At 42.3% G+C, this 13,088-nt stretch overlaps 1 protein-coding gene across 1 annotated transcript in view; it reads right to left on the minus strand.

Annotated features, from left to right (window-relative positions):
* The window catches only part of CUBN (cubilin), a 208,766-nt gene that overhangs the window by 38,050 nt on the left and 157,628 nt on the right, over window positions 1-13,088 (minus strand). The window contains exons 53-56 of the mRNA XM_065398849.1: window positions 11,022-11,247; window positions 9,277-9,464; window positions 3,924-4,083; window positions 2,159-2,308 (exon numbers count right to left, since the gene is read on the minus strand). Of these exons, the coding sequence (XP_065254921.1) occupies window positions 2,159-2,308; window positions 3,924-4,083; window positions 9,277-9,464; window positions 11,022-11,247 (724 nt within the window). The remainder of the gene's footprint in view (window positions 1-2,158; window positions 2,309-3,923; window positions 4,084-9,276; window positions 9,465-11,021; window positions 11,248-13,088) is intronic.

Here is a 13,088-nt window from a genome sequence, read left to right on the forward strand (position 1 = left end):
GGATCCCTTGTAGTCAGTATTGTCTCTTCACCTCCTATGCAATATCAGAAAACACACTACTTCTTCCATAGAAATCTATGATTTTATCTAATGAAAAGATCTTATTTGCTGGCAGGACATGTGTTATTCCACTCTACCCTATTGCCTCCTACTCTATGGTTCTCCGAAAAGAGATATTTCGACAGATTAAAGTAAATGAGATGCGTGCTTTACAGGCACTAGTTTGAAAACTGTCTCCTTAGATTCAGTTCTCCAATAAAATATTTCACTATGTTAAAACAAGTTTTGTTTCCAATGGTGAAATAGCTAATAAGTTACAATGATTAAAATCTATCTAAACTTTAAGTACCCAATCAGGAACATCTGAACTGTGTGTGTAAAATGGGTTTAATGGGCCAAATTCAGCTAGACTCCATTGAGTCCAATATAATTGGGAATGCTTATGCCAGAACTGAATTTAACCTGCATCTGTAAAAGAGAACTAAGGACCTGATCCTGCAAACCCTTAGGCACATGATTAATTTTACATGTGAGCAGTCCCATTGTTCAGTGGGACTACTTGTGCATAAATGTAAGCATGTGCTGAAGAGATTGCAAAATCAGGGGCTACAATTCTTCTTTCGTTTTAAATTTAAACACAGGCAATGTTACTCTGCTATTAGAAGGCGATCAAAGTTACATTTTATTGTTAAGATCCTTGTGAAAACAAATTTATAAACAGCTTCTGGTGGTTGACAAACTTCCTCTTTTACCACCAGATGTTCTCTTGCTCATATCCTAATTTCTTGCCTTCAAATGACTAAGGATTTTGTATTTGTGTACACTGATAAAGATAACAACAAAGCAAATCAGACCTGCAGTAAAGTGACCCAAATAAATATTTGACATGTATAGTTTATCACAAGGTCTATATTACTTATCTCTTTACCTCAAGTTTTTAATCAATATTGATTGCAAGTATATTTTCTGAATGCCTTTTTATACAAAAAACCTTCAAATTGAATATATATTTTAATTTGATCTAAATGTTCCAATACCCTTAAAGACAAATTATAATTTAAGCAAATGCTGAAGCTGAATATTTCACTGGAGGGAAAAAAAACTAATATAATCAAAGATGTGGAAATGGACGGCATTTGGTTTTAATGTTTCAATTTTTTTCAGAAGGACCAAGATTTGTTTTTACTACAGGTAATCATTTAAATGTTTGTTTGCTTCTATTTTGATGAGCTCTTCCCCTATTTCTCTATTTCTCAAAGTATTAGGTTATATTTGAACTGGAGATGAGCAAACTATTTTAGACAAAGACCACAGCTGAGCCAAATCTTTGCCCCAAACTCAAATTTTAAAAAGAGCTCAATTTTTTTTGAGGTCCAAAATAATTCCAAAACATTTTTTTAAAAAGCAAAATTTGTTCACCTCCTAACTTCATGGTTTCAGCCAAAAAGCAGAAGTACAGTAGAAAGCAGATTATCCAAACCACCCTATATTAACAGCTTGTTCAAATGACTCCCAGTGATCCAAATTCCAGGTCATCTCAAAGTATGAGGTCTGCGCAAATGGTGTGGCTCAATCAGGATTCTACTGTACTGTGACAAGACTTCTGGGCTGAAATCCTGGGAGTCAATGGGAGTTTTGTCATTGAATTCAATAGGGCCAAGTATTTCTCATCTGGCTAAATTCTGAAGAGACAATATTGCTAATTAATAAATAATAGCACCACTTTCAACTTTCATAACGCCTTTCACCTGAAGATCACAAAACATTTTACAAACATTAATTAGCTGTGACTATAGCCTTGCACAATAAGTATAACTGTATCCATTTTACAGATGTGGGAAATTGAGGCACAGAACAATTAAGTGTCGTGACTTGGCCAAGGTCACACAGTCAGTGGCAAAACTAGGAACAAAACCCAAAATTCCTGATTGTCATTTTCATATTCTAACCACTAATTCTTACCAGATTTCCAGCTTCAGATAAGCTTCTACTATTTTGGACATTTTTTCTGAACTGCACCAAACCTCCAAACAAATCAAGTTTGCCAGTAAATAGTTTGCAAAATGGGGTCCTGAATTTAAATAATTATTTTCCATATGGGAGAATAGCTTGACAGTCTGTATAACATACTGGAGATATTTAAAAATCAAGCACTCACATTCCAACTGGAAAGTCTCAAACTGTAGGATGACAAATGACTGAGGTCCCCCATCTATGATATAATTGCAATTCAAGTTGTTGTCATACTGGCTGGGGTAGTTAGGAGAGACAATGCGACCTGCAGGGCCGGTGAAATTTACTCCACATCCTGCAAATAAGAATAACCGTAGTGAGTCTATGTAGCAACATAATGTTTAGTTTCTATTTTAACAATGACAGAATCAATGAGCACAGGGTAAGACTGTGCCTTGCCCCAATATGAGTTGGGCGAGGAGCAGGTGTAAGGATCTTTTCCCCCTTTCGGGTGCTGGGGAGATGTCCAGGTCCTACAATAGTCCCTGTACAAGAGTAACAATAGTCCCAATGGGAAGCACAGTAACTATTCCTGCCTAGTGTCCCTGAGATTACAAGATAGCTGAAGAGGGACAGGAGTAAGACAGGATCATTGTCCACCCCATCGCCCTCAACCTGCATTGAACAGCAAAGCTGATGAGGCATGGAGAGTGGAACATGATGTACCACCCTGAGTGCCTGGGAGCAACCTAGATCTTACATAATGGTTTTCATCAGTAGATCCCAAAGCTTTACCAAGAAGGTCAGTATCATTAGCTCTATTTTATAGATGGGGAAACCGAGGCACAGAGCAACAAAGTGATTGCCCAACGTCACCCAGCAGGCTACAGGCAGCGCTAGCAATAGAGCCCAGCTCCCTTGGGTCCCAGTCCTGTGCTAATGGAGTGCGTACCAGTAATTTCTTCCAACTCCAAAAGCCTTCCTAACCTGGTGTATTTTTTGTGGCTGTAGGCATGTGAAAATTAACAGACTTAAAATTAAAGAGCTGTTTTCAGCCTATGATCACTGCAAATGAATATTCATATGCTGGTACCAAATTATGAATTATTTACAAAATGGGAAAATATGGGCCATTACCTTCACTCAGAGTTTTGCCACTGGCTCTAATGGGAGCAGGATCTGTCCCTAAGTCAACTGTATGGCAATAACTGACCCCATAAAATGTACCAGATGCAGATCAGTTCTTATGTTATAAGCACAAAAAATCTATTACAATTGTGGATTCTTTTACATTTTGGCTCAGTGTTCTAATCGCTTTAACACACATTTTCCTGCTGAATTTAATCTGACTCAAGTGGAGGGAAACTTGTTCATAGAGGGGTTGCTTTGGCAGCTCACCAGAAAAATTAATCTCTTTTTATCAAGACAATACCTCCTACACTTCCAGTTGGTTTTACCCTACTGAAGACTATGCTTTTCTAAAGGCAAAGGAGAGGATATATAAATTAATGCCATTTAAGCCAGTGGGAAATGCAACAATAAAATCAAGGAAGGAGCAGATGCTGAAAGAAGTTCCTCCTGAGAGTAGTTCATATGCAGAGCATGGAATACATTACTAAGGGTAGCAACACAAGCTGTTCTAGTCTTAGACAAAGGAGTCAAAAATATTGGGAAGAAAAGAAATACAAAGGGGTTCCTTCCCCAAGGATCCTAGAACCCTATCTTACAAATAGCTTGTTTAAAGCTATATTGACCACCTCACTTAGGCCCTCATTCAGTGATGTTCTTAAGCATCTGCCTAACTTCAAGCATATGACTCCATTGACTCCAATAGGATTAGTGACATGCTTAGGCGCATGCTTCAGAGCTTTGCTGAACTAAGGCCTTGAAATAGTGGTAGGTAACAATGTTTGCAGCTAATCCAAAGTGGACTGATTTATAGTGGCCTCCTGGCTTTAAATGTCACTTACTGCTTATGAAAGATGCAGAGAAGCCACGCCCAGGGGTATCCTGAGACTGGAACACTGTAGTTATCACATTGCTGGGAGCAACAACAGACCCAGGAGCTGTACTTCCACATCCTGTGGCCAGCAAAGCTACTGCTTCTTCATCGTTATTTCCTCTCAGCACCTGACAGATCCAGGATGGGGATGAGTTAGTATTTTCAAACTCCCTGCAGTCAGTGTGAATATATTATTGTGAATTACAGTTTACCTGTCCCTCAAGGAAGTTACAAATATACAAGTATCTTCCACATTACCTAAAAAGCATTAGGATGTGACAGTGTTCCCTCTAATTTTTTATGTCCATGTGTGGAATGAATTTTGTTATGTGCACCAATATGGAGGTGATGTGTGGCAGGGGTGGAGCTAAGGGGTTTGGAGTGTGGGGCAGAGGGATGGGGTGGGGGGGGTGAGGGCTCTGGCTGGGAGTGAAGGCTTCGGGGTGGGGCTGGGGATGAGGGTTTTGGGGTGCAGGAGGGGGCTCAGGGCTGGGGAAGAGGGTTGAGGTGCAGGGGGCTGAAGGCTCTGGCTGGGGGTGTGGGCTCTGGGGATGAGTGGTTTGGGGTGCAGGCTTCCCCAGGGCTTCAGAGGGGAGAGAAGACTCCTCCCAGCCCTCTCTCACTGCAGCAGCTAGGGTCCAGGTGAGAGGCGCCTATTCCTGTGTGCAGCAGCTCCGGTGGGGCTGTGGGAAGAGCACCTTGCCCTGGCTGCGGCAGCTCCGGCAGGGGGCGGGGGGGGGGGCTGGGCTGGGCTGGGGTAGGAGCTCCTCTCCCCGCCTGCATGGCCCTTGATAGCCTGCTACACGGCCAAGCAGCTTAGAGGGAACTTAGGATGTGAGCCAATTTAGCAAAGACCCTGGATATAAAACATTTCACATGCAATAATTCTTACCCTTATTTTATCTTTGCCAACTGAAGTATAAATTAACACCCATGTTTACAATAAATTACTGAATGTACTCTCTCCGCCAATAAGAGTAGACAAGAATTTAGGTTAAGATGCTAGAGTAATATATAGGCTCCAATTCAGAAGCTTCAGATAATTAATATTCGGACTCTCCAGTCCAAAAATAAGTTTGTTCTCCTATTACATTGTATTCATTTGTTTAATGACACGTTCAATTATATAGGAAGTTAAAGTAATGGAATATATGGCATGCATGCCATAAGAAAAGGCATATTAAGGATTAGTATAGTATTTTCTATAAAATACCAAACATACCAGTAAACAATTATAAGTCATTCTTGATGGGGACCACTTCTGAAAGAAATCCTTCTCATACTCCCTCTTCTGGCCTTCACACAACCCCCAACCTCACCAAGTTCATCATCAGAAGCAAGCTCCCCACAGACCAAGACACATCAACTCAAAGTGGCACCAGGCCCTGCCAGAACAAGATATACAAAATCTGCAGACATATTTCCACTGCTATGATGATCAATACCCTCCACCATCACAGCTTTCAAGATCCCTGGGTCCTACACATGCCTATCATAACATGTGGTGTACCTCATCCAGTGCACTAACTGCCTTGATAACAATGTGGGTGAAGTGAGACAATCACTATACTCTCGAATGAACTCACACAGAAAAATAAGACAAAGACACCATATCACCTGTGGGCAAACACTGTTCACAAAACGATCACTCTATATCTGACTTCTTAGTCTTTGTCCTCAAAGGAAACTGCACAACACTTTCAAAGGATGACACTGGGAGCTTAAATTCATAACTTTGCTAGATGCTAAAAATCATGAACTCAATAAAGACACCAGATTTATGGCTCACTATAACAATCTATAACACACTAACCTTCCTTTGTCCTAAGACTGCAAGGTGTTAACTGCCCAATTCACCCTGAATGATCTCTTTGCCAAGAGTGTTCACTCCTTACACTTAACAATCTGTTCCACCTTGTGTTTACCTGCGACACTAGGAGTACCTTTCCCACACCTGAAGAAGAGCTCTGGGTAAGCTCGAAAGCTTATCTTTCACCAAGAGAAGTTGGTTCAATAAAAGATATTATCTAATCCACCTTGTCTCTCCAATATCCTTGGCCCAACATAGCTACAACAACACTGCAAACAACACTATGAGTAATAATTTTAAGGCTAGTTAGGGCCTCAATTCAGGAAAATCATATGCATGCTTAACTTTAAGCAGGTAAGTCCAACCCATGTCAGGTAAGCACTTAAGCAATGACTTAACTTTAAACACGTTTAAATCCCATTTAAGTGAATGTGATTTAAGCATATTTGTAAAACCAGACACATGCTTAAAGCTTGAAGTTAAGCAGGTGCTTTAGTTCTTTGCTGAATCATAGAAGTGTAAGACTGGAAGGGACTTCAATAGGTCATCTACAGGAGCGCCGCCAGCTTTTTTGCTGCCCTAGGCAGCGGAAGGTCCCGCCCCCGAAATACCGCCCCCGACAGAGGCAGCAGAAGGTCCCGCCCCCAAAATACCGACGACGACCGGGGCGACCGAAGATCCGGCCGCCGTGGTCGCCACCCCCCAAATGTTAGCGCCCTAGGCGACCACCTAGGTCGCCTAATGGGTTGCGCCAACCCTGGTCATCTAGTCCAGTCCCCTGCACTCAAGGCAGGACTAAGTAAAAACTAGACCATCCCTGACAGGTGTTTGTCTAACCTGCTCTTAAAAACCTCCAGTGACAGAAATTCCATAACATCCCTAGGCAATTTGTTCCAGTGCTTAACTACCCTGACTGTTAGGAAGTTTTTCCTGATGTCCAACCTAAACCTCCCTTGCTGCAATTTAAGCCCATTGCTTCTTGTCCTATCCTCAGAAGTTAAGGAGAGCAATTTTTCACACTCCTCCATGTAACAATCTTTTGTGTACTTGAAAACTGTTATCATGTCCCCCCTTAGTCTTCTCTTCTCCAGACTAAACAAATCCAATGTTTTCCATCTTTCCTCATAGGTCATGTTTTCTAGACCTTTAATCATTTTTTGTTGCTCTTCTCTGGATTTTCTTCAGTTTGTTCACATCTTTCCTGAAATGTGGTGCCTAGAACTGGACACAGTACTCCAGTTGAGGCCTAATCAGAGCGGAGTCATGCGGAAGAATTACTTCTCGTGTCTTGCTTACAACACTCTTGCTAATACATCCCAGAATGATGCTTGCTTTTTTTTTTGCAACAGTGTTACACTATTCACTTGTATTAAGCTTGTGATCCACTATAACCCCTATATCCTTTTCACTGTTTCCTTCCTAGGCAGTCATTTCTCATTTTGTATATGTGCAACTGATTGTTCCTTGCTAAGTGGAGTACTTTGCAGTTGTCCTTACTGAATTTCACTCTATTTACTTCAGTACCTTCCCAAGGATATTAACCAAATATTGTTTGCTTACATGAGAAAATATTAGCTTCCTATTTCAAATGTAATGTGTTGAAATCTCCTAAGGTTTCTATTTCAATAACATGCCTGATTTTTCTCCAATCAATGTGATTACAGGATTTTTCCTTACCACTCGTCTAGTAAAAAAATAAGGAAAATAAAGAATATTTGATTAAGACTTTCATATGTTAGAAAGAAGTCAAGATAGAAGAAGAAGAAGAGATCAGCCACATACAACTGCCATGGCTATGTAAACAGCCATCTTAGCAAAGGACTAGCCATGTACTGTTTGATCCCACACAAATACTTAGGCATGTGAATAAAGCCTAGGTGTTTGCAACATTGAGCCCTTGAATGCATAAGCAACACGTAGGGGGATATGTGGGGTCAAGTGTCCCCCCAGACCAGCCTGCCGAGGGGAGTGAGGTGGGCTCTGTCCTTCTCCTGCTGTGCCTGCCCCCTGGCACGCTCGGCCCCTGTCCTGGGCAGCTGGGCCCGGGCGGGAAGCAGAAGGGACAGGACCAGACACTTCTCACACCGGCCGCTCAAGGTTGCTGCTCTGTGCAGTGCGGCGGTTGCCTGAGAGAGAGCCTGGCTGAGAGGGCAACAGCGGGCCACCCCTGCCCCAGACCCAGCTGCCAGGGACCAGGGCTGAGCAAGCCGGAGTCCTTTCTCCCCCCAGGCATGTTTCCGGGTTGCTTGGTCTCTGTCCTCAACAGTTGGGCCTGGGCAGGGGGCAGCCCACCACCTCCCAAGCCTGGCTCTCGCAGGCAGCTGCTGTGCTGCACAGAGCAGTGACCCGGAGCAGCCAGCTTCAGCCGTATGAGAAGCAGCTTCCTGCCTGGGCCCAGCTGCCAGGGAGAGTGGCCAAATGTGCCGGGGGGGAGGTACAGTGGGAGAAGGACAGAGTTCTCCTCCCCCCGCAGGTAACATGGGACAGGGAGAGCATGGCGGCCCCGGGCTGGGTGCAGGGGTCACTGGGCAGAGGAGACACGTGGGGCAGTCATGTGTCCTCCCCTTTAGATTGTCCCCCCAGTCTCCCAGTATGGGGAGGCACGAATCGTCCATGCCTACATGATTAGTATAAACAGTGCACATCCAGGCCAAGGTTTTCAAAGTGATTATAATTTGGAGTGCCTTGGTTTTTGGGTGCCCAATTTGGGATACATTGATTGTCAGAGGATGGGTGCTCAGCCCTTTCTGATAACCAGGTCCCTTGATGGGCTGGGCACCCGAAATCTTTGTTCATTTGGTCTCAGGGGCTAACTTGGCCATTCAAATAGTTTTTTCCATGCCACACAAGCTTTGCATACAACAATACTCAGGATAGTCGTCCAGATCAGCTTGGCCATTTTTAATCAACAGACTCCTCCATTGGGCAGCAGTAAGACTTGCTTTTTATGAAACAAAACTTTATTAGTGACATATTTACTGCTGTGGTTCAATGGGGCAGAACACAAAATTACCATTTTTTTATGGCTTTAAAAAATTAATGTCATTTAGGTCTTCTCAGCCATTGGCTGTAGAGCTGCTCAAGGCATCCTACATGATGTCAAATTATGCTTGCCCTTTATTACAAGTGGGAGTATTGTGGCTCTGGAGAGAATGAGTACAAAAACACAGAACATCTGCCAAATGCCTGAGAAAAAATTAAACTACAAAGAATTCAAAGCATGTCCCACTCTGCTCTAATGCCTTCAAAACAAGTTGCTCTAAGCTGCCATTGAAAAAAATATAAGTGAGGATTAAGACAACCTTGACATCTTACACAGAGCGAGGTATATTTATAAAGTATCAATTGTGATTCTCTACTAATATGTTGTTGTGGGAACCACAACTTTGAATTTCCAGGGTTTTGTGCATTTAAAATGTCAATCATACCATTGTACAAATGTAGTTTTTAGTAATTAATACTAAACACTGAAAACTGTCAAACTACAGATCTCCTACCAGTGCTCTGTTACCTTCACATAACTGCTCTGGCACTCTCCATTACTATCGGGGATCTGGAAGTTGTTATCAAAGCTCATCTCCAAGTGTTTGCTCTTGTGAGTAATGATTGTCCATGTGCATCTGATGTTCATGGGGAAATTTTGAGGCCAGTGGGGAGATTTGATTGTACCATTATCTGAATGAATGATTCCACCACATCCTAGGAAAACAGAAATAGATAAGAGAGCTGGTCAAAATGTTTCAGGTGTTGATGCTCCCACAGCATTCAGCTGGGCCTGAAGATGGTGAGTGGCTGCCCCCACAGGTGCTTCCTGTGCCTATGGCTGCAGAAGCATGAAAGAAAAGACCCATCATTCATTTACCCCCATTGCTATTCCTGCTACCAGAGAAGAAGTACTACCTGCTGGTGGGGGTGGATATGCTCAGGAGAGGGCTCTTCTTTCACCACATTGTTCCTTTCTCCTCCTCTCATGTCCTTTGCTTCCCTATGCATCTAACTCAGCTCTGTTCCACCTGTAAGTATCTGGGAAGTAAAACTGACCACTGCTCATACATGGAACACAGAAGTGAGAAGATCAAATCTGTACTGTAACAAGGCCTCTGCAAGCCTCCTCCATTCCATCACTGGACTAAAGCACTCCTCCTTTCACAGCCATTCAAATCAGTCCTAGAGGTGAAACCTCATCCCATTACCAGATCCCTCAGCATTTTACTTTACAAAACTTAAACAGCACAGCTGTACATGTGAATCCTACTCAAACTGCATCTGTTCACCTGCGGCAAAATTCTGATTTCCCTTCCAGCTCAGCCAGTCCCACTGACTTTAGTGGGATTGCAGGAGGAGTTAAATCAGCACAGAATTTTGCCCAGCATGTTTAAAAATAAATGCTAAGTGATTCATTTATAAAGAAGAATAGTCATGGTTCTAGGGAAGCTCACATTCTGATATGTGGTTGACATAATTTGAAACATATTTTTGCTTCCAATAATAATTCATTAAAGCTATGGGTTCAAAATAATTTCAGAAACTCTGTAGTAAAGAGAAGAGAGAGAGAGCAATCTAAAACTTTATAACATTCTACTTTTGTCTCCTTGAGTAGACAGAAGTGCACTAACAAACTGCTGGTGTGTGCATCAACAGTGTCCTCACAGACAGCGCTAGTGGCAGGCTAGTGCAGGGTAGATTCACACCCAAACTTGCCGCGACTTTAATGTTCATGTAGACAAGCCCTAATTCTCATTGAAAGTCAGTGAGATTTAGGCTCGTATGTCAGTCAGGAGCTTTTAAAACTTGTACCCCATATCTCTGGTTTGATCCTGATTTTATTCTGGTTCCATGACTGTAACTTTAGTGTTTAATATTTAAACCAAAAGGTTGTGAAATGAATATTGTCACAGAAAGGAAATGTCTTGCAATCTCTGACATTAGACACTACTACAGTGAGTAAAATGAACAAGATCCCCTTTCATACAGGATATCAGCCATCAGTGATTGCCATCAGAAAGTAGGATATGAATCCAAATTTGATATCAGTTTGTTAGGTCAGAGTTAATGTTTTAACACTTAGCCATTTCAGTGCAGACTCATCTCAGTTAGGTGGCAACATTTTATATACTATTTTTTATGTTCTCCAGCACAATTTTATTTAAAGAGGTTGCGATAGTAAATGTTTTGTATCTATGGATGAAGAGTGCTATGCAAGTGCTAAGTATTATTATGTGTATACAAATGAGACAGTGATTATTTTCCTCTTACCTAAAGATTCTGCGGTCCATGTTGCATAAAACCCGCCTCCTTGCACTGAATGGTCTGAGTTAAAGATCACCACTAGCTTGTTGGAACCTGACTGAATGGCCCCAGGAGATGTAGTTCCACAATACTGTCCGATTATAGGAGAACCAGGAGAGCCACCATTCAGAACAGTGACTGAGTCCCAGCGACAGTTTGAGTGCATTTCAACATCAAAGGCTGTAAAAGTAAGCTATAGACAAACAAGAATGACATAAGAATGGCCATACTGGAACAGACCAATGATCCATCTAGCCCAGTATCCTGTCTTCTGACAGTGGCTGGTGCCAGACGCTTCAGAGGGAATGAACAGAAAATAAACATTCAGAACCTGAAACCAGCTGTACTTGCAGGATGCATCAAAACAGATCTATCCAGGTTCTCTAACAGTTCCAGCACAATGATTTGACAGACTGATAACATGCTAAACTGTTTGACAACTTGACTCCGGTACTTTGTTGTTGGTACTGAGCTGGAGTTTCTATATCTTAATCATAATGATCATAATTAAGAGAGAGGAGAAAAAGGACAGATCTAGAATTGAAGTCAATGGGACTTAAGAATGTGCTTAAAACATGCTTAAGTGTTTTCCTGAAAAGGGATGGACTTAAGCACATGCTGAATTGCTTTCCTGAATCAGGGACTGAGACCATGAAATCTTAGTTTCGATTCAGCTGTGATAAAATATTAACCAGCTATTTAGGAAAAAAGTCCATGTTCCCCATCTTTTTATTTTTGGTCACAATAATAAACAATTAGTGAAAATGACTCTATTTTATTTTAAACTTGAGAGAAGCTGCTGCAAGACTATCAAATGAGAGTGTCAGATGGATGTGTCAGACAGGAAGGATGTGGGCAGTGAACTGCTGACCCCAATGTGGGGTGCATGGGTAATATGCACATAGGTGGGATTTTCAGCTCAAAGATTTCAAACAGCTGATCACACAGGCTCGCAGATTTATTAGTGCTGTTCTTCATTATTGATCTGCACTAATGAGTACCTGGCCCTCTTCCAATGTGGTATTATTGCCAGGGATCTGTATGGAAAAGTTTAGCAAAAGGCTATGTAATTATCCCTCTGGTCTAATTTCCCCAAAAATTCAGCCTGAGGCAAAGAGCAAGCATGGAAAATTTCAGTCCAAACAATTAGTATTTGGAAAGTATAAGAATTGAAAATGATGGTTTATAGTGGATAGTGCTGGGAAACCTTCACGACAAGAGTCACTACCAGCTCCACTTATAATAAAACCTAATTTTCAGCTGATTCGGAATAGTACTAATTTAATCTGCATTGATTAAATACAGATTTGTTGACCTCAGATGCCCTCATATCCCCTAAAACACTGTAAATACCTGTACAGTGACAGATAGAGTGCAGCTTAGATGGATAGAGTGCAGGGTAAGTCTGCTGAGCCTGCAGTTAGAAGACATGTCTTTTTACACATAAACTGTGAAAGCTGGATCTGGGAATCACTGAGTGACAATAAGTGCAGAACGTTGTTTCACAAAGCTGTTTCAGAACAGCACTTTAAGGCTCAGGGAGGGACTCTGCCCGCTGACTGAACCCTACATGTCACTGGCTGGACCTGTTACCCCAGGGGTCAGGAGAATGCTACAGTGCAAGCACAGCATAGGGTAGCAGTCTAAGGGACCCTAATCTGGTCCCCTCACAAGCCTTGGTGCCGGGGCATGAGGGTAAGGGCCATAATGTAGAGTGCTACAGGGATTCTCAGCTGTTCCAAAGCAGCCCATTGGTAGCCCTTGGGAGGGAATCTCCTGGAAATTAGGGCAGAACCTGGCTGTTGTAGTTTATGTCAGGGACCACTCTGGCCTCCAGAGCTGGCCACAGACTTAGGGACACCAATGTGACTCAAAGTCCCACTCTTCTACAGGGCTGCACCTTCTGTTCTGTTCCTCCTGGAGGTGCAGCACGGACTTTCAGCCTCAGACTTGTCCTCCTGAAGGCAGAGGCTTATCACTATGCATCTGTTTAAAGCAGCTACTCTAGTTGCTTATGTGTACACAGTAGATGAT

The sequence above is a fragment of the Emys orbicularis genome, chromosome 2 (genome assembly GCF_028017835.1).
Source record: "Emys orbicularis isolate rEmyOrb1 chromosome 2, rEmyOrb1.hap1, whole genome shotgun sequence".
In the NCBI taxonomy this organism is placed as follows: Eukaryota; Metazoa; Chordata; order Testudines; family Emydidae; genus Emys; species Emys orbicularis.